Raw genomic sequence first — 23464 nt, forward strand, 5'->3', positions numbered from 1 at the left:
TTAGTTTTTGTTGCAGAGTTCAATGATTCATTAGTTGCATAAATAACACCCAGTGCTTATCACAACACGTGCCCCTCTTAATATCTATCACCTAATTACCCCATCCCCATCCCTTCCCTTCTGTAACCCTCAGTTTGTTTCCTGGGAGGCCAGAGTCTCTCATGGTTTGTCTCCCTCTCTGATTTTCTCCCATTCAATTTTCCCTACCTTCCCCTGTGGTCCTTGCGCTACTCCTTATGTTCTTTTTTTTTTTTAAAGATTTTATTTATTTATTTGACAGAGATAGAGACAGCCAGAGAGAGAGGGAACACAGCAGGCGGAGTGGAAGAGGAAGAAGCAGGTTCCTAGCAGAGAAGCCTGATGTGGGGCTCGATCCCATAACGCCGGGATCATGCCCTGAGCCGAAGGCAGGCGCTTAACGACTGCGCCACCCAGGCGCCCCTGATCCTTATGTTCTACATATGAGTGAAACCATATGATAATTGTCTTTCTCTGCTTGACTTATTTCACTTAGCATAATCCCCTCCAGTTCCATCCAAGTCGATGCAAATAGTGGGCATTCATCCTTTCTGATGCCTGAGTAATATTCCATTGTATATATGAATCACATCTTCTATACCTATTCATCCTTTGAAGGACATCTTGGCTCCTTCTACAGTTTGGCTATTGTGGACACTGCTGCTACGAACATTGGGATGTTATGCACACATATACATCTATTTCAAAAAGTGGGAACTTACTGTATATGATGTCTTATAACCTTGTATTTTCACTTAAGAGAGTATAAACACCTTTCCACTCATTAAATATTCTTCTATAAACATCACTTCTAATGGCTGCATATATTCCATTGTATACTAGTAGCTTAGATATTTAGCCTGTTTCCAATTTTGTCCTTTTATAAACAAGTGTTCAATGAATACCTTTAAACATCTTTATGTATATTTATTTTCTTAAAGTACCTTTAAGGTCACTTGTCAAGTGAAAGGGCATTTACAATTAAAGTTTTTTGTGACATTTCCCCCATATTTCCCTCTGGAAAGATTATACTAACCAATATATCTACCTGCAGTGTGTGGCCACTTCCTACACTTTTGCCCAACTCTGAATATGTTCACTTGTTGCTGCCCAAACCTTGTCAGTCTGATAAATTCTTATAGATCTTTTATGACATAATTCAAATATCACCTCCTCTAAGAGGCCTTCCCTGATCTCATTTCCTTTCCAGGTATAGTTATTGCTTCCTTCACTATGCTCTATAACACCGTTTATGTTCCTCATTTTTAATGTTTTCTTCGAGAGAGAGAGAGAGAGAGAGAGAGAGGGAGATTGAGAAAGCAGGAGGGGGTGGGGCAGAGGGGGAGGGAGAGAGAGAATCTTTTTTTTTTTTAAAGATTTTATTTATTTATTTGACAGAGAGAGAGACAGCCAGCGAGAGAGGGAACACAAGCAGGGGGAGTGGGAGAGGAAGAAGCAGGCTCACAGCAGAGGAGCCTGATGTGGTGCTCGATCCCATAACGCCGGGATCACGCCCTGAGCCGAAGGCAGATGCTTAACCGCTGTGCCACCCAGGCACCCCAGGAGAGAGAGAATCTTAAGTAGGCTTCATGCCCAGTGCAGAGCCTGATGTGGGGCTCGATCTCATGACCTGAGATCTCATGACCTGAGCCGAAAATCAAGAGTTGGACGCTTAACTGACTGAGCCACCCAGGTGCCCCTTTGGTGTTTACTTCCAAGTAGTCAAATTACTCATTCAAATATTGTCTTTCTAAGTGGACTGTGTGCATCGTGGAGGTAAGGGTCATATCCTATTCACTGCTGTAGTCCTAGTGCTTGGCTGTGTCTGACACACATTAGGCACCAACAAATGTTTACTGGATGAATGTATAGATTATTGTCACAACTTCCCATGTTTTCTTACTGAAAACGCTGCAAGTTCGATTTCAGATTTCAATTCTTGATATAATGAGCTATTTAAGAATCTGTAGGTGCTAAACAAAAATAGGAAGCATCCTGATTTTTTAAAGTATAATCTAGTGGAAAGTGTTCATTAGTAATCTTTATGGGAGGGAAAACAAGACATACATCTCCAAACTTTGACCTTCTATTTCAAAAGCTCTACCAGATATTTATAAGCAAAAAAGTCTTAAAGTTATAAATTACTTTCACTTTAAAAGGGAAATTGTTCATGAAAGCACACAAATACACTTTGCATTTTCAAACACACACACACACACGCACGCACACCCTATCTCTTATGCAAACAACCAAGATCTACAAGTTCCAACCAAGTAGAATACAGGGAAACTTAAAAATAGTCATGTTAAACTAATTTTATAACACTTCATAATCCTTCCAAGGGTGTAAAGCATCAATAATCCCACTTTTACCGTAAACAACCCACAATACGAACATCTTTGTACAAATACCTTGCTAGGACTGCCCTGATAATGGGCGGGGGGGGGGATGGATTGTTTATTTTAGCATGAGCCAGACTAATTAGTATGCCTGTTAAAATTTCCTGTCCCATATTATCCTTGAAACCTTGATAAGTTCATTTGTTTCAAAGCTGGGGAAATAGAGGCGATAAAACAAAAGAAAGTATCATAGCCTGTGGGAAACTCTACAGGTCAAATGGCTCAGGCTCTTCCATCTTCTGGAGCTTCGGAATTGATTGGAAACGACATCTGCAAGGTTGTCTCTCATTGAAATATTTTTTCCCTGCAAACTCAGCACCCTTGTGAGTGAAGAACCGATTTTGTGTTAAATGGTTTATCTAGAGCAAAATTCAAACAGCTGGGATGTTGCAACTCAGTGTAAGTGCGTTCCTTTCATGTTCGAAATCTCTTTTCTTTAAATGTTTGTTTTCATTCTTACATTGATTGTAGATCAGAATTCCGAGCAGGACATTAATAACATATCCAATACTTTGTCCTTACTGTTTTTTCTAGATTATTCCTTGTTCTGATGTCCATAAACTCGAGCATTATCAAGATTTACAGAACACTAGTAACTTATTACAAAGCTCCTCAGTCCAAAATGCTTTCTTTCCAAAGAACCATTTTAAGTGATGACCACAGAGTCATGTGTGATAAGAAAACTGGTTGGGCAAAGAGTTTATGGTCATTCAGAATAGACTGTTGGGGTTAGCATACAAAAGAGCAACTACCACTTATTCCTTTTTAAAAATGTTTAAATTTGTATTTTCCAAAGTGTTTGCTAAACATTAAACTAACAGAACACTCTTTCAACTTAAGTACAGAAAGGCATAAAGCTCAAGATACTAAGTGGTAGACCAGAAAATCAATCCTAGTTTTCAGATTGGGGTTCCAATATAGCTGCACTTTAATTTTTTCTTCCCTTTTTAAAAATTTGTCCATGTAAAAAAATGTTACGTCTTGTAAATCTCTTTGCCCTTCATCCCTTACTTTTCCTTATAATTTATCTGTTGATGAACCTGGGATGTTCAACTGTTTAGAGTTTCCCATTGTCCGAATTTTGCTAATTGCATGCTCATAGTTGCACACATTCTTCTGTCCTGTTTTTCCTGCAAATTGCAGGAAAGGCTTGATGACTCATGTCTGACATTATTTTGTGCCTCAGTTTCTTGTCTTTCTTTTTTTATGTTATGCTATGCTCACCACAAGTGTAGCAACCATCTGTCACCATACAAAAACTATTACAAGGCTATTGACTAGATGTGCCTCAGTTTCTTAATTTGAAAAGTGGCAACCCACATATGAAAGTGTTCCAACTCATTGCAGTATCTGTACTTATCACTGCAGAGGAAGTTGAAGGCCAAATAACAACCTTGGCAGGAGTGTGCTTGGAGAACTCAGACCCTGCAATTGCCTGGCTTCTGTCTGGTTCCAGCCTTGCCACATGGGAGGTTCATGATCCCAGACAAATCTCAGGCTCAGTTCCCCCCCCCACCCCCGCCCCAACATCAGGCAAGGATATCACTCACCTCATGAAACTTCTGAGGGTTAAATGGGGTAATGCATTCAAACAAGATTTTTTAACTGTAAAGTACTATAAACATGCACAAAATAGTGACGTTACTCATTAACAGGGGCTTAAATAGTTTCATAATGAAAAAATATTTTAATGTCTTAGAGAATCAATTTTTTGAGAAAGGTTAGATATGGCACTAACACAAAACAAAAAGATGATATGTATGACTTAATGAATACTTGTGAAGGAATGAATGACAGCTTTCCGGGAGTGCCCCAGAAACTTACAGCCCTATGACTCAGGAGCTCTGTGAATTCTGTAGGATGAGAGCCTTGCAAGCGTCTACGACATACAAACATCACAGTGCCATTTAAACAACCCACTCCAAAGCCACTCATCAAAATGACAAGTAATGATTTATAGCTGGTGAACACTGAAAAAAAAATGCTGATTTTATTTACCTTTCAATCTGTGTAAATCCATTAACTATGGGTTCTAATGCTCTTCTTCAAAGCACTTTGCCAGGCCAACTTTCCTTCTTCCACTCCACATCCTGTTTTCTCTGGGCTTCTCCCATAAATTCACCTGAGAACTCTTCTGCCTACTCACGTACCTCAGCCTATGCCCGAGCCTTCCTTTCTTCTCTCCCTTGCCCGCCAACTTCCATCCAATCCAACTCTCAGGAAGTTTCTAAAATACTATTTCCGGGTTGTCTTGATTAGCTAGTTAAGAAGAAGCCGTTTTTCTAGAGCTGTGCTCTTCAGTATGGTAGCTCTTAGCTACATGAGACTATTTAAAGGTATACTTAAGTTTAATTCATTTTAGATATCCGGTTTCTCAGTCTTGCTAGGCACATTTTCAAGTGCTCAGTAGCTATGTCTGGTGGTGGCTGTTTCATTAAATAGTGTAGAGTACAGAACACTCTCATCGTTGCAGAAAGTCCGTTTGGATAGCATTGTTGTGTACGAGCACCTTTCCTCTCCCTCTACAATCTCGTTAGACAATGTGCTGAAGTGGAAGAGATATGAGCTCTGAACTTAGATGCCCTTTAGCTTTTGAATACCGGACTTAAAAGGTGATGAAATGAAATTGTGGACGTGCTAGCACAATGCCTCCCAGAGAGCAGCTGCTCACTTAATGGTAGCCATTATGGGTACTCTAATCCTTTTTCAAATAACTCCAGAAGCTCTACTTTTTCCTTTTAGCAGCATACACAAGTATCTGGAGGAGTAACAATAAAAGTTGTTGTTGTCTGTGAGGCAGTGTGGCATATTGGAAAGATTATGGGCTTTATATGCATAGAGACTTGTTTAGATCCACTCAATTAGCTGAGGGCCTTGGGCAAATTAATCTATCTGAGGCTCAGTTTCTTCATCTGTAATATGGGAATAATAATACTTACATTGCACAGTGGTAACTATGATTAGAGATAACGTATATAAAACACGGTCTGGCATATAGTATGAGTTCAATAAATTTATTATAGAGGGCAGGTACTATATTAACTCACTTTTGAGAGGGCCATGTATTCAGTATAGTTAGATGCTAAGTAATTGTTGCTGGTAACGAAGGTCAGGCTGGTAAACCTTTTGTAGGATGGTGTTATGCATTATTTAAACACTTCTCCCCAAACAGGGCTTTCTCTGGTATCCCTAGGAAACAGCTAAACTAAACTTTTACTCTGTGGTATTATCAATTCTACTCATAACAGTTATCCTAAGTTTGTATGATATAGAGAAAAAAACTGAGCATTCACAACTCATCAGACAGGTGTTAATTTACCATCACTCAGTAGTTTTAAGTATTATAAAGGCATTGAAGGAGTGGCATGCTGGATTGGAACCGCAAAGATTGGCCTGAAGAACTGTCACCATTACTGTCACCAAGAGAGGCTGTAGCTTAAAATTTTGCCCAGACAGCAAGTCTGAAATATATGCCTTCAGAGCAGAATCCAAATATCACAACTTTAAAAAAAAAATTTAACAGAGATTAAACACATGCATGAGAAATTGGAGGGCTGAGGGAAGGAGAAGGGAAACATTTTGCATCCTCAGACCCTCTTACACATTCATGCTGCCAAGAGAAGGTCAGACAAGAACCAAGTCTCTCTTCCTTGTAGCAGTTGGTACACCCTGAGAGTATATTTTAAGGAGTCATTTGCTTGAGTTGTCTTGTTCCTTCACCTGCTACTTGTGGGTCTTTCTAAACTATCCCTGGGGGAGGAGGTGAAGAGTAGTGAATAACCAATCTAGTACCCAGTCATTCCACAGGAAGGAGGGGGGGGAGAGAAACCAAGTCACCAAATAAAGAGAGCTCTGAGTTCAATAACTGGGATTATCCCATGGCAAGAGATAAAGGATTCTGTTATCATTGAGCACGATTCCTTTATCTCTCAGAGACAATCAACCTTCAGCCAGAGGAGTGTAACCTTAAAACCCCATAACTCAATTTAACATAGTGTTAAAGTTTGGGGGGTTATTTGTCAGTGCTGGGGCTGATATAATCAGTCTGAGGGACCCTAGAACAAAGAGCAGTGGGTGAAGAGCATGTCACGTCCGTGCACATTCGTTTCCTTGATGAACAAGGAGCTATTAGCTGCAGAGAAAGCATTATCTAGGTGAAGAATGATGCCGATTGTTTTAGCTGTTTCTCCTGAAATTGTGGAGTAGAACATAGGGTCCCCGTGAGTTAAGGAGCAATTTTTGTTACTGTGGTGTTGAGGTTTTCTTAAAAATTAAGTTTAATTTGGGAGGGTATATGGACACATAGCTCTTCTTCAACAGCAACCAGAAATCAATTTGAGCCATAGATCTCTTTTTAACCTCTGCTCTTACCTCATTAAATCAAAAAGTTTTAAAATACTCAATCATATAAGACTTTTTAAAAGTCTAGTTGGGGGGCGCCTGGGTGGCGCAGTCGTTAAGCGTCTGCCTTCGGCTCAGGGTGTGATCCCGGAGTCCTGGGATCGAGCCCCACATCAGGCTCCTCCGCTAGGAGCCTGCTTCTTCCTCTCCCACTCCCCCTGCTTGTGTTCCCTCTCTCGCTGGCTGTCTCTCTTTCTCTGTCAAATAAATAAATAAAATCTTTTAAAAAAAATAAAAAAAATAAAAGTCTAGTTGGGTTGAACGCTGGCTTTTATGCAAAATTCAAGGACTAGTTAATAAAACATCTAAGGAAGGGGAGAATATATTCATTGAGCATGTGGTTTTTGAAGGGGTAGGTACAGACTTCAAAATTTAATTCTCAATGAAATATAAACTTTACTCTAATTATGAATTTCTACACAAAATATTATTTCTAAGTTTCTCTGCCCAATAAATCTGTTTACCACTTAACAGAGTTGCTTCACATTGTTTTAAATTAATCATTGTTTTTACTGACTCTAAATAAAAACATAACCTGCAATTCATTTGCAGAAACCATGTCATAATTTTAGTCTGTTTTTTTAAAAACTACAAATATCTTTTAAAATTACATTTGTTATCTTGAAATATTTTCTCTTTAATTTTACCATCCAGCAGAGTTTATAACATTACTACAGCTTTAAATCATGGATAACATTTATAAAAGAATAACACTATTAACACTTCTCTGCATGCAGGCTTCCTGGCTTTAGGTATAAAATTTTATTCTTATTTTTTTGCTGAATAGGCTTATTTTTATCATTTCTTTTTATGCATTCTCTGGATATGCTGGACCATGGTCTAAGTTAGCATCTTAGAAATCCAGAAACTTTCATATAACAAACTCATTAAAATATACTTCAGAAACTGACTCAGACAATGACATAAAAGATCTGCCTTTATCATTTAAAAAATGACCAGCATATTTCATTTTAAAAGGATAGTAAAAGTTTCTTAATCAAAAACTTCTCGGGGATTTTTTACCACATGGATTTACTGCAAAGCCGCTGTATCTGTTGGGCCAGTAAACCTGTCAGCCCACCTCAGTCAATACCTCACACTGAGATGCCATGTTTTAAAAATCTTCCTGATCAGGTAAATATGATAGGATATATTCTTTTCTCACCCTGCAGATACAGCTTTCATGGAGACATTTATGAGACCTGAAAGGATTGAGGGAAAAATAAAACCCATCCTGCCTTTTAGGTTTTTTTTTTTTTTAATTCTTTATTGGAATTCCAATAATTCATTTAGCAGAGTGTGCAAAAAATTTCATAAAAATCTTTTCTTAATTTTACACCTTTGCCATATATTGAAAATCATACCCAGCGTGCTCCTATATCACTTGGACTGAAAAACAGAATATGTTAGAATTATTGTGAGTGATCAGTTGGGTAAGAGTTTAAAGAACGTTATAACTAAGTCAGACAGAGCTCAATTTCTATTCTGCCTATTTTACACAGGAAGAGAAAACTTAAAAGTTGTGGAACTTTTTACCTCGGTCTGGCTTCTGCAGCGCGAGACCGGGACCTCTGATCCGCCTCCTGATTCAGACTGTAGCGGTCATAACTGCAGCCCACAGTATATCACACTGTAATAATCATAACTGGACGGTAAAACGTGCCTCGTTACTAACTCAACTGTTAGAATTTACCAAATCACCACTTGCGCCTTTCCAGAGATTTCCCCTTCACAAACTTCTTAAAACAAACACGTAAACAAAAAGAATATAATAAACAACAAAAATGCTGAAGGAAAGCCACCATCAGATATGAAAGGTAAACATCTTCAACGTTTATAAATTTGTGTGTCTTCACAAGTTAGCCCCCATTTATTTTTTCTGGACATAATTTAGTGGAGTAACTTTGCCTTCCTAACTGAACTGGAATTAATATCAACTTGTCCAACATTTCTTCTAAATTTCTTTGCATCCGATATGCCAACTCATTCTTCATGCCTGTGTTTTTCTCTCTCAATGAGATAAAGCTGGGACTTCTCACATAGTCGAAAAAGGTTTTCCACTGGCAAGACTGCCCCTTAACACTAAATGAAACATTTCTTTTTTCAAAGTTAACATTTTGGAATTAAATTACAATACAAATTTTTAAGTTTATCCATTGGACAGATACAAAAGCAGTGAGAAGCTGCTTTTTTTGAAAAGCAGGATTTGAACAAGTTTAGAAAGTGGTAAAAGTCTTCTCTGTTTCGCTCCTTTTTAATGCCTCTCATCCTAAATGAAGGCGAATTTTAATGAATTCCACATTAAGAGGGAAACACTTAAAAAGCAGCTTATCAAATTTAAATAAATTTGTTATTTTTGGAGAAGCAAACATGCAAAATATTTCATATGAAAAGCTCCTTGAATTGCCCTGGTATTCCTTAAGAAAATTCAGAAAGATGCTTGCTTTACAGGGAAGGTATTTATGCATATAGAGTGAGAAAACAAGGAAGGAACAAGTAATCTGCCTTCCTCTCAGTTTAAATGATATGATAAAGAAAATAATTATTATTTATAATAAGACACTTAATAAGAACTCAGATATAATTTCCTAGGGACATCTCTTTTATCCTATACCAACAATAACTGCAAAGCTCCAATAGACCCTCTGACACTTCCTTCTCATTAGAAAAGTCAAACTTTTGCAAGCAATTTCTACATTATACTGTTATTAATCATAATATCCAAGACACTTATCATTATAATTTCCCTAATTTTAATGCTAAAATAAAGAATTCAAACTCTTAAACTTATTAATAAATTTAGGCTAATAAATAATTATTCTAAAATAGATCTTTTTAAAAATAAATAAATGAATAAAATGCATCTTTTTCCAATAGCCAAGGAAAGACAGATCTTTAAAAATGAGGAACATACATTGCAGTGAGCTTTGTGAAAATACATATATATAATTTAAAATCAATAGTCACAAGAATGTGTGTCCAAAAGCAGTCACAATTTTTTGGTGACCAAACCAACTGAAATACACATGGTAGTAAATGGTGCAAGTATAACTAAGGGCCATTTTCTGCTTCTCTACTTAAAATAATATTCCAAAATTTTTATGAAGATCCACAACTTAGTCTGTCTCATGAAAAGTGCAGCCTTTACATGAAAAAAACGAAACAAAACAAAAAACGGATCCAGCAGTTGCTTGAGAAACCTGATACAGATCAGAAAATCAGGGTGTATAAGATCACCTAACCTGATTACAGATAAATCGCAAAAATGTTACGTCAAGTTATAGTTTTTGAAAAAGCGTAAAAATTAGACTACTCCTATTAAGACTCATGTTTTGTTATTAAGAGGTTTTATCTTTAGGTTTGTTAAAGTTTGTCTTCAGATGCTCAGAGGAATGTCTATACCACGAATTAATAAGTAGGTGAGATTAAATTTTATTCATACTTCTTAAGGAAGAAGCATACAAAATGCATTAATTTCCCTATTAAAAAATAATTATCATCTCTTCAAGTAGGGAAGAAAAAAGAGAATCAGTCAAAAACTATCAGTTTTCTATTTAATATTTAAATCGTGGTAATATTCTCACTCGTTTCACCTGTGACCAACCCCTTTTCATTTTGTTCTGCTATGTCTATGCCATTCCTCTTTTGCAATGCCTCAATTGGTACAATATTCAATAATCCCTTTTAGAAAAAAAAATCTAATATTAAAAAACATGGCCCCACATTTATTTCTAGAGTTCTCAGAATTTCCAGATAGGACCCCATATTTTCATTAGAATGTGATCTGAGCATAAAGGCAAGCTACCTAAACCATTACTCAAGTTTTTAGAGTAGCTTTTAAAAAAAACAAACACAAAGATTACTTAGGGGCAGTGTTTAATTTGAATCTCTTCACTTCCTGGATTGCCATGTAAAGCATATTAATAACAACTCCTAATTGGTTCTTTTCTATACCCCAACTATTCCAAGACAGAGGTGTTACTTTTAGTGGTGTCCTAGAAAAATAAGCATAATTTTGTGCTACCTGTAGAAATTTTTCCCATAGGCAAGATACATGAACTTATCTGCATGCTAGTTCAGTCTTCCCTTCAGCTATTTGCCACTTACTGGGCCTTTATGATTATCTGAATGTGTCTACCATAGAGGGAATGCTACAATAATAAATTATAAAACTGGTCAAATTAATATGTTATGGGGGATTTAGGATATCTGTTTAAATCTGTTAGAAATGCTAACCACATGTGTTTATAATGGCAAAGAAAAAAGTACCTATAAATTTGGTTTAAAACTCATATCCAAGCCTCCTTTATTTACATATTTAGGAATATAAAACCCTCAAGATTATAGTTTTATTTTATTTGTCCTCGTCCTAACTTATGTCATAAGAATATACTGAAATGACGGTTGTAAGAAAGTAATATCTTTTGGGTTTTAGGGCATTAATAAAATAAAAGAACAGGAATTTCTCAGATCCGAGTGTATGTGCGCTTGGGTACATATATATGGATATATATGTGTGTGTATAATTTTTAAATTTTTTGATTCCTTATCTATGCTCACATGTTGAGAATTTATGTGCTTTAGCCTTCCTCAACGGCCAAACGCAGAGAGACCCGGAAAGCCCCAAAGTAGTATTTTCTTTTACCACAAGAGGGGGCTAGAGAATTCTGATCTCTTCTAAGGTCTGTAAAACCCTCTTAACTGCTACTTTATAGACATTCAATTACAACAGGCCATAATACATTAAGGCATTAAAATACACATATATCCCAACATATACCAAAGCAAGCACTACACTGGTGTGTCCACCAAATGATCACCAACACCAACATCAAATAAACACTTAGGCATCTTCTCGTGGTTTATAGAGATTTTACGCCTTATCACTTCCCTCCCTAAGCACCAGCTCTCTGGTTTAGGTGATCCCCTTGGAATGGAAAATATCAAGGAGTGTGATAAAATACCCAAGGACTGGAGAGTATGACAGGGGCAGAGTGAGGTAAGGATTAAGAGAACTGAAATTTATGTAGTTAGGAAAAGTGAAGACTCTGGGGATAAACGTTCATCGTCTTTAAATACCTTCTAAAGGTAACAATATAAATGAATTAGGGGAATTATTCAGTCTCAGAAGATGGTATAGAAAAGAGCAATGGCCTGAAACTAAGGAAGGAAAAGTTTAGGTTAGACATGAAGAATAAATTAGTAATAATAGTTGGGCGGGCAAGATGTCTTGCAAGGGAAGGGTACAAAGTATAATCGCTATATTTGATAATTAATTAAATGAGATATTAGTAAGAATGATGTGAATTCATTAGAAGGGCTAGATTAGATAACTCAAGTGATTTTTTTTCCCTAAGCTGTGACAATCTCTAGGCCCAACTGTGTTCTTGGGCATTCATAAATGTCTTTCAATGATGATAACGATCATTTGTAGAGAGGAAAGCTCATGATCTCAGTTAACCCTATGTTTTGTTGATTAAAAAAAAATCTGAGTATTACTATGAAATAACTTAATTATAAAATTAACCACAACAATGTTTATCTTTCAGAGCACTCCACTGAAATGCACTGTGTCATATAAGCTATACCCTAACAATTTGTAGAAATGGATCTGTAAATTGGATAAAGGCTTCTGTAAGTGAAAACTTTCCACGAAGGACCCATTCCCCTATAAATCCCAATTTTACAAGCTGGAGCAGCTACTCTGTGTAATCTTTCTTTCCCACTAGACTAGTGTATCTGGGCAAAAGCTACTTAGGGGCCAACATAAAAAAGGCTGTCACTCAAAGTCAGAAACACAGTCAAGAGCGTAAGTGTAATATAGTTTGTGAATTCAGCACTCTTTCCCTAGTAGAACAAAATATTCTAGATTAACAGGTGTTTCCACATTGTTTTAAACAGCATTACTAACATTCTAACATTTACCTACGATTGGCCAGAGAATTTATGGATAGCAGAAAAACAAAGATCACCAAATCACTGTTTGAAAAAACAAATCACCATTTAAAGAAACATATATATATATATAGAGAGAGAGAGTATAAATATAAATTTGTATTTGCATAAATTAGGTACATGTATCTGTATCATAGCTGAGAATATAGAATTCCTGAACTTCAGACATGATTGCTCTAGGTAAGGTAGCCAACCCTCAGGTGAGTCATCGTTCACCTATAAGGCAGATGCTATGTTTAATTATAATGCATTTATAGATTCTAAGAACAAGGTAATTAAGCATGGTATGTAAGATTTTCTAATAAACAGCACACAAGATATATAAACCCTCCCCGCCTGTGATTGATTTATATATCAATCAGATAAATACGTTACATTAGCAACCAAAACACCGCATATCATTTTACCACCGCTGTAATGACCACACTAACATCTTCAATAATCATATACTAGAACTTTCACATTACCATTAACCTTGCTGACTATTTTAGAATTTGGAGAGAAACGAATACTCGAGGCAGTATGAAAAAGCTTAATCTCATTTGCCAAGTCATTCTCTTAAAAATCAACTCTTTACACTTAAAAATGGCCACTGTTATTTCACTACTAATTATAGTGGAAGCTCAACGGTTTGACCTTTCAGAGAACGGGCTTTAGCATATACTCCCGGTCTGGAATAGAATTCTAAAAACACTTTGGCCACGGTGCAGGCCAAATATTATCTTGACTCTCTTCCAAACCACTGCAAGTCCAACCAATTGCGTGTTTTTTTTCCCCTGCAAACTCTGTCCCCATAATCACCACTTGATTATGTATTGTATATTTTGTTGTGGGGCTGTCTAATATTCTCTCTTCAATTCGATTACTTATGCACTAAGGAAGGGAATCATATCCTATTCCTCTTTGTATCCTCCACACAGCCTCTAAACTCATGACTGAATAAAGGCATTCAATATAGATATTATAGATATTCAATAGCTAACTCTTCATTAGCAGTATACCAAAATCTATACCATGGACAAAAAGGCCAAAAAAGGTAACTAATTAGTCATATGTCAAATTAACTCAGGGACTTATAGTAGGTTACCATAGTTATAATTACTAGCATTTATGGAACCCTTTGAAATTCTTTATAAAACAAACTACTCCCAAATCATTCTGGGAAGAGAATAAGAACACACATTGACCAGAGAGACACGTGTGTCTGAAGAACCCAACTGAAACTTGCAAGCAATAGCTTAAGAGTCACGATCAGGCCTCCTGCAAAGCTGTTTGGGTTTGCACTGAAAAGCGTATTGAGGTCATGCAGGTGAGGGAAGGTAGGTAGTGTGAGCCTGGGAAGGCCACTTCCAGGATGGCGGTCTTGGTTTCCATACTGGCTCTGTCTTGCTAGATACAGGACCTAGGCATTAGCCTCTTTAAAATTCAGTTTCCTCTTTGGTATAACAGAGATTAGATTAGGTGATTACCAAGTAGTCTCTTCCAGTTCTAAAACACCACTATTCTATGTAAAAAACTTGGGTTCAATTTGTAGAGTATGTTCTAGCGAAGGAAGCATTATGGAAGATATCCAGCCATCAACACATGAGAGACTGCTTTACTGGGTACTGGACGGAAGGTTAGAGTTTAAACATGCACCGACAGCCCCACATGCCAGGCTGAAGAATGAAAAATGGGTAGTTCATAGACAGATAATTGTTATTGTTTTTTTATTCTTCACAAAACATGTATAATCCTTGGTAATCATTTGTTTAAGTTATATAAATTATTGTCAACTTTGAAACCCAGTTTGTCATGCTCATCTGTGATTTATACCAGACTATATAAACGACATGATGTCTTCGATCTAATAAGACATTTATCTTCATGAAGGAGGCCACTGTGATCCTGACTGACAGCTTACTTACCCTTATCACAGTTAACTCAACATCGGTCCTTAATTTCTCCCAATGATCTGAGATCTGATGGACTCACCCGAAGCCAGCAGAAACTTGTTCAGAAATCCACCATGCTTATGAAAGTATGTGTTTTACAGCAGAATGTGTTCTTTGGCCCCAAAAGCTCAGGCATGGAAGGAAATAAGTTTTGTGTTTTTCCACAGTGTGCACTGTAAACACACACACACACACAAACTCCATCAGGGTTGACAAGAGTCATGTGCCTTTACTAAAGAAAAATATTCCTGTGAGCAACAAAGATGAAAGCAACTGTCTGAAGAATAAAAAGAAAACGAGATGAATGCTTGTTCGAACGCGTGTATGTGTGCACGTATGTTTATTATGCATTCGTATACGGAGAAAGACTATTTTGAGTCACATTCATTATCTTTATATCATAGAGTAAAAAGGAACTAAAAACTCTAAATATCTTCATATAGTTTATGTACTTAAAACGCACACACACACACACAGAGGGACGCCTGGGTGGCTCAGTCAGTTAAGCATCTGACTCTTGATTTAGGCTCAGGTCACGATCTCAGGGTCGTGGGATTGAGCCCTGTGTCAGGCTCTGCACTCAGCACAGGCTCTGCTTGTCCCTCTCCCTCTGTTACTCCCCCCTACGTGCAGGTGCAGGTGCGCTCTCTCTCTCTCAAATAAATAAATAAATAAATAAATAAATAAATAAATAAAATATTTAACACACACACACACACACACAGTAGTGGGCTTGACCCTATCAGTGAGAAGGAAGTAAACAGCTTGTTTTTAGCCCATTAACTCTCTCCAACTACTAGGGTACCAATGACTGAGCCTGCAATAGGTTTCTAACATTCCAAGTAAAGCCGCCCTAAAATATGCACATTTTCCTCCAAAGTCATCAGCAGGATGTGGCCTAAGATCTACCTGATTGGTAAGGTCACTTACTGCTAACCACTGCATCATTAATTCCCATACCTCAGTAAACACTGTAAGACGTGCAGTTTATTTATCCTGTGAAACAACATAATTTATACGCTAAACTCAGGCCTTATACATGACTCAGAGCAACGGGGGTCTCAAGCTGGCTTGTGAACAGATCTTTTATACTCCTTGAGTAGAAAGTCAGTTGGGGGTGCTGTGGGTAGACTAGCTTAATAAATGGAAGTTCTAGGGATAGGATTTCGGTTCAATAAGAGGAAACCTTTTAAAACAAATTACAGCTCTTTGTAAGTAATAACATGACCTTGAAAATGTAAAGCAAAACACAGAAAAATGGATACATCTACACTAATTGGAGATTTTAACACGAACCTTTCAGCAGATAAAAGAAAAGCCGGGGTATGAAAGATTCGAAGAATACTATTTATAAGCATAAAAATAAATAAAAAGTAAAAAACTAAAAATTGTGAAGAGTGTGTTCAGTAAATACTTTTGGGAGCCACAGAGCACCTAAGCATAAATTGATCATTACTAGGCCACAAAAGAAGTCTCAACAAAGTCCAAAGAATATAAATGGTATAGACTACATTCTTAGACTATCCTGCAATAAAAATTAACAGTCAAAATAAACAAGCAGGTTTAAAAATCCCTAGAAACTAAAAACAAACCAAAATAAAATCCAGGAATACACACACCTGCACACACACACACACATACACAAATGCTTCTAAATAATAGATAGGGATATCATCAAAGGAATTCCAAAATACTTAGGATGGAATTGCAAATTATAATGAAAGTAGTATATATCAGATTTTGAAGGATGCAGTTAAAGTGGTATTTAGAGGATAGTTTTTAGCTTTGAATACATTTATTTTTTAAATGAACGTTATGCTCAGTGGAATAAAAGCAATAGGGAGAATGAGATGTAAAGCCCATAAAAATGGGTGTTTCAGAGGAAAAACATCCGGCGAACCAGAGCCCCACACAAAGCAGCAGGCTTGTAATCTATTGGAACCCTACCTCCACCATCTGCCCCCCACCCCCGACCCGTGGATTAGATACTTCATTCTTGGCCAAGTCACTGAATTTCTCTAAGCTTCAATTTTTTAGCCTGTAAATAGTGAGGATAACGGGACTTTCTTCTCTGAGCTGGTTTGAGAGTTAAATGCGATAATCCACAAAAAGCACTTAGTGCAGCACAGTAAGTGCTCAATAAAGATTCCTCTTACGATCATCCCTTCCAATTCCCAGAATGCATGATTCTTTTTTTTTTTTTTTTTTTTAGAATGCATGATTCTAACTTTGGTACAATGAAATTTAAGACAAACATGAATTCCAGCCAAAACAAAATCTAATCAATAAAATCTGATTAATAAATTAAACCATCATTTTTATTTCACAATACTAATGTAGATTTGTTTAAAATATATTCTTCCCCCCATTAGGGAAGATATTAAAATAGTATTTTTTCCTATTATTATTATTATTGAAATGAAATACACAAGGATCAACAAAAGCTAGTCTATTGTTATTCATAATACCAAATCCAAAAATTGACTTCTATTTAAGAACTAAAATGAAAGCAGAAAAATGTAAAAAAAAAAAACAGTGCTAAAAATAAAGCTGTGAAAAACTGATTCTCTTTATTTTCAAAATATTCTATATTTTTTTAATGTACCTTTCAGAAAAGTTGAAAATGGCCACTATTCGTACTTCAATGGGTCTGCAATTCCTTTTAAATCAAGTAGCTTATAATAAATTGATCAAAAACAGGCTTTCACTTATTCATTATTACTCTTCTCCAAAAATGGTTACAGGTCTTTAGCTTTCCTGGTTTTATTTTTCATTTCGCTGGAGAACCTTCTCTAACCTTCGACAACTTGACATAAAAATAAACTCTAAGAACATTTTTCTCACTTCTTCCCAGATTTTTCTGTCCAATACTCATTCATTACTTTTTCTTTAATTAGAATGTGATAATATATGTTACATGATAAATAATACAGTTATAGATTCTAGGTTTCTTCTCCTAGAAAATAACTATTTATTCTTTTTCTTCCAGAAGGAGTCACTATATCCTGTTTATAGAACACTTTCCCCAATCCATCTTTAAAAAAATGTATGTAGACCCATCTTTTTAAAATGTACACTAATAAGCTGATAAACACATGAAAATCCATTTTATATTTTGGACAATAAAAGCAATCAGATCTTGAGCTGCATAGTTGGCTGGCTTTTGTACAGTAATTGTATCCAGTGTCTCATGCTGAACTTTTTTTCCTTTAATATGGTAGAAAATATGCCTCCTTAGGTTTAGAAATCAAAATGTTATTACTCGTTAGCCAGTTTTCTTTCCCCACCGTGGGGCTATGCTCTTGCTTGTGGGTCTCTCTCCACAGGGCATAGCTTGCTGTTCTCAGACTGAGGAACTGAGGGCATTTGCAAAGCAAAAGGAGAAGAAATTGGGATTAGGTAGCGACATGCTCTCGTTTTTATGCATGGGTTAGCCTGTAACCTTGGTGTTCATTTTTTGCTGCGCCCCTGGCCAGACTTCTATATGCTTCTGGAGCTCTTTGTAGTCTTCACAAAAGCGTGATCCAAACACGACACGCACCCTGGTTATTGCTTCTCACACTGAAGTTATGGGTGGATGGGTCAGACCATGTGTCCTTTTATAATTGTACATTTAGGACAACTGTTGTGGCTGGAGGTGGAATGCAACAATGTTGAAATATTTTAACAGTGACCTTTCATTTTCTAATAAAGATAAAATTCCAAAAGTCTAAAATAACTGTCACTACAAAAAAAGTTAAAGAGTATCTTTTCTTTCTAAAGGATCTCCTTAACTATCCCACCAGCAAGTGAAGACATTGACTTTCTATTTGTTCATTTGTCTGCTTATTAATAGTGTGTTTTTGCAGGGATATGGTAAGCTCCATGAGGACAGGGACTGTGTCTGATTTTTTACTGCATGGCTCATTTACTGCTTAGCACAGTGCCTTGCTATTACCTTGTAATGTCTAAATAAGTATTTGTTAAACTAATGAATAAGTCGCATATGAAGTGTTACTGTTCTCAATAATGGTAAAATCCAGTTAAACAAGATAGAATGTCTATGGAAAATTTTAACATCTTTATAACCGTCTCCTTAATTGCACAGGAAATGTGTATGTCTTTCCTTTTTAGGGGAAGGAAACAAACATTTATCGTACCCCCTATGCATCAGGCACTCAGGTACTGTGCTAGTTTCAGTGCTCTGCAGAAACTCATATTTAAACATGATCTCCCTTTCTCTTTTCTTCCCCTCTTGCTTGTTTGTTTTGTTTCTTAAATTCCACATATGAGCGAAATCATATGGTACTTGTCTTTCTCTGACTGACTTATTTTGCTTAGCATAATACTCTCTAGCTCCATCCACGTTGCTGCACACGGCAAGAAATAGAGAGAGAGAGGCAAACCAAGAAATAGACTCTTACCTATAGAGAACAAACCGGTGGTTACCAGAGGGGAAGCGGAAGGGTCATGTGTAAAGTAGGTGAAGGGGATGAAGGAGTGCACCTGTCGTGATGAGCAATGGTGTTGTAATGAAGTGTTGAACCACTAATTGTACACCTGAAACTAATATTACAGTGCATGCTAACTGGAATTTAAATAAAAACTTTAAAAAGTGGAATTTTAAATAAATAGATAAATAAATAAATTACTTTGTAAAAATAAACATCTTCCTACAATCAAATTCTTAACACTTAAACAATCTATTCCTAACTCTATTGTGGACTGGGTCATGTTGAGAATTCTTTTAACTTTTATACATGAAACTAAAAATTAAAAGCTATGAGGTAAGAATTTAATATTACTAATCTAGTTAGCTCCTCTCTTATGAGGAACCGTAATGGAGCAAAGTTTCCACCTTGGAATTTTCCAGATACTAGGTTTACCTCTTTCAACACTGTATTTTTTTTTAATTTTAACTCTTTTTAATGAAAATACTTTTAAGCAAACTATGTATCTGTATAGTCTTAACCAAAATGTCTGGAACATGAATCCATCTTTTTTGATAATCCATATAAGGATAGTGGTAAAGACAGTAGGGTGGTTAAGAGCAGAGGTTCCTGAACTAGGCTGCGTAAGTGTAAATCCTGGCACTGCTGCTTACTAGCTGTGTGATCTTAGATAAGTTAACTTCCCTGGGCCTCTGTTTCCTTTTCTGTAAAATGAGGATAATCCTAATATCTACCTCTTAGGGCTATTCTCAGGATTAAATGATGATAGAGGCAAAGTACTTAGAACACAGATGCAAGGTACATAGTAAGTGCTTAATAAATGTTAATTGAAAAGTTTTACTTTATCTTAAAGGTACTGAGCTCTTAGTTTCTCTCTGCAATATGATATGGCCCCAGAATGCTGTTTTTGAGCTCCCATATAAATTTTTTGTTTACCAGTTTTGTGTTCTGCACAAATTTTTAGTTGTTTCCTGTTTCTCACCTCAATATTACTTGTTAATTAATGCTTCTAAAGTGCCCCTTCTTCTAAATTTGATGTTTCATCCTACTATGGGTTTGAGAAATCAAACCACTGTAATGGTTAGAAATGTGTAAAAAGAGAAATCTCCAGTGAAGGCCTCAGGGGCTTTCCGAAGAATATGGTACGGAAGTGTTAACACGGCACTCAGGAACATCCATTTCCACTTAGAGGTCCTTCTGGCTTACTTATTGTGTTCTCAGCTGTGTCTGGGAAAGTTGGAAATACCAAGTAAGTGACCTATGGATTAATGAGGTACTATTGTTCTAATTCTGTCAGGCATTGGATTAATCAAAAACAAATGAAAGGTTGGTTTTGCACTGTTAATTTTCTAAAATTATTAATAAACTACCAGTGTAATTATTAAGCTTGCAATCCAAACGATGTTTTTAGTGTATACTTGAATCAATATATAGGTTCTAAATTGCAAGGCCCAATTTCTAAAAAAAGCTCAAGCAAAAGAAATGTTTCTGTATGACGGAATCCATAGTTCTGATGTGGAGGTTATTAATTCAACGAAAGGGAGAGAATCTGAATCGCCGAAAGGTCTAAATGAAATAAGAATTAACGGACGAGTGAACTAATATTGCACTGTATGCTAACTAACTGGAATTTAATAAAAACTTAAGAAAAAAAAAGAATTAGTGGATAAGCTAAAAAGACAAAGGAATTAGGGATTATGAACTCCTGGAAAATGCCAAAGTCATAGGGAAATTTGAAAGAAAAATAAATTGAAAGATTACAGGCTAATAAAGAGAAATAAGGAATAGTTTACCAACTCTACTTCCAATCCCTACATGAATAGTATGCTTCCAATTTAATATTCAGTTTAGTAGCGTGTCTACCTTTTTCCCCCAACGAAAAGGCACAAGAGAGACTTTGGTAAGATAACCGTGTGCATCAGTGATGATCAAACCGTCTGTTCAAGTGGCCAGATGCCAGAAGAGACACAGTGAACCCCCACCCTTGGGATATCTGAGCCTGAGCCAGAAACTGGCAGCCACCAAGCCAAAAATTTTATATTCATGTATCTTAAAAATTCATGTACATTTGCACCCCGCTCTATTACATACCAATGTGTTTTTAATATAAAAGTAATGTTTATAACAGTTGAATTATTTAACTCCTCCCATTCCCAAATCTTCAAGTAAAATTAATGCTCCAGGAAGATTTACATCGTGGTTCTTGTGGCTTTCCCTTCCCCTTGAACAACACCAATATGGTTCAGAGAGGGATATGTGAGAAGCATGGGTAAAAATCATATCTTATTGTAATATAATGAGCTCAAGGGTCTCAAATAATCCACAATAAATCGATAATCCAATAATCACTAAATGAAAGCTCTGATTCTCATGCAACTCTGTGAAACTAAGAAATCTGGAAGACGGTGAACTGGGCCCTGCTATCTTAAGATGCCCTCCCAGCTTTTGAGCTGCAGTTCTTATAAAAGATCAATAATGATGTCTTCCTGCTTCAGTATGGAATTAGTGTTTCCCTAAATACATTAGCTTCAGAAGTATTGAATTACCCAGAAGGACCAGCACCACAATGAAACAAATAGTTGTTTTTTGCAAACTAGTGATTACCAATGCAGAAAACCCACTGAAGTCTGCTTGGTTCAACGTGACAAAAGGCGAAAACACCAAGACAAAAAGTAACAAAGCAGTGTGACCAACCCAAAATCCAGTAAGATGGCACTCACCCTCATCCTGATAATCAGGCAAAAAAGATGCATCAGATGTGAGAGAAGGACCCGGAGTTCCACTCTGATTATCATCGGAGCTGTCCTGTCCAAGGTAACTTTCAGCTTGGTCTCCCCCTGAGGGACAAAAAAGAAGGAAAATAAGGTCATATTTTGGACATCTTTTTCAAGGTCTTTGTAGGCGTCTTCTGGTATTCATCCCTGCCCTCCTCCAAAAGATGTATCTTTTACTTGGTGGACATGCCGCTATCCACTAACATATGAGAAACAGATAAGTAAGAACCAACTTACCTGGATGGGAAATTTTCCATTCAGCTAACTAACTAGAATTTAGAAACTGTTACCATAGAGTAGGGAGACTTCTTGCCACCCAGAGAGAAACTTCTCCGTCATACTTAAAATGAAAACACAGCTCTATAAATACATGTTCATATATGTTGTCTTCCATTAATTGCAACCTTTACCCTGAACGCCTGTTTCTCTTTATATTTCCAAATGGAACAGAATATATCACACAAAGGGTTAACCTATACATAATACAATGTAACAGGTCAATATTCTTTCCTTCTCCTAAAACTAAGAGACTTAAAAACAGAGAGAACCTAGACTTTGCTGGATTCTGTTCCAATTTAAATCACTACTTGTTTTGCGATCTTAAGAAAGTTCTCTCTTTATAATTCTGGTTTACAGCCTATGCAAGGAACCTCTTAGGAATTCTAAAAGCCCTAAGAAGGTAATATTTGTTCTGTAAAATGGATTTGATGAAAAGTAATGTATATGCAATACTGAATTACGCAATTAAAACAATGCTAATCCCTTTTGGGTGTTTTCAACATACACTGGATTATATTTTGTAGAAGTGGCCCATGCTATTATGATACTTTAAAAGGTTCAGACGGAAGACGTTCAATCATTCAGAAACCGGAAGAAAAGGCTCTGCACTGCAAATGGCTTTCCTTAAAATCCCCCAAACAGAGGTACAGTCTGCTGATAAAAGGACACCAACAGCTGCTCAGTTCATTTCACAAACATGAAAAGGGGATTTTCAGCTGAATTTAATATTATCTCAAATACTAATTTCCAAAGGAAATCACCAATGCTAATCTCAGTAAACACTGTAGGGTTTTGGCCCTGGATTTCAACGAGGGAGCAGTGAAACCAAACAACCTACATAGAATCTGTATTGCCTCACTTTAAAGGTTTATTTCCTACAATTAAACTGGAAGGATAGGGAGGATATAAAATGATAAAAAGAATGGCTGTAGCCTTCTCTTTCCATAAATTACATGATCACATCTAGTCTCTTCTCTGAATGCTCAATGGTAGGCAACTTGTCCATAACTGAGTGGAACACCTGCAGATACGGGACTTTAGAAATAAAGTATGGACTTCGTTGTGGAAAAGAAAAGTTAAAAACAACAACAACAACAACAAACAAACAAACAAACAACCTCACACAGCAGTCTTGGCCAGAGCTAGAACAAATCCTCTCCCTTATTGGGTTATACTGGTGAGGATACAAAGCTTATTATAGTTATGCTTACAGTATCACTGTGAAATTCCCTTCTCAACAGAAAAATTCTCGAATACTGGACTGAGGGTTAAAG

At 36.6% G+C, this 23464-nt stretch overlaps 1 protein-coding gene across 1 annotated transcript in view; it reads right to left on the reverse strand.

The window, feature by feature from the left end:
- Window positions 1-23464, reverse strand: part of SKAP1 (src kinase associated phosphoprotein 1) — a 274782-nt gene that overhangs the window by 174784 nt on the left and 76534 nt on the right. The window contains exon 4 of the mRNA XM_045813770.2: window positions 21858-21974. Within this exon, the coding sequence (XP_045669726.1) occupies window positions 21858-21974 (117 nt within the window). The remainder of the gene's footprint in view (window positions 1-21857; window positions 21975-23464) is intronic.

Source organism: Ursus americanus, chromosome 23 (genome assembly GCF_024610735.1).
Source record: "Ursus americanus isolate L20-20 chromosome 23, mUrsAme1.1.p, whole genome shotgun sequence".
Classification (NCBI taxonomy): domain Eukaryota; kingdom Metazoa; phylum Chordata; class Mammalia; order Carnivora; family Ursidae; genus Ursus; species Ursus americanus.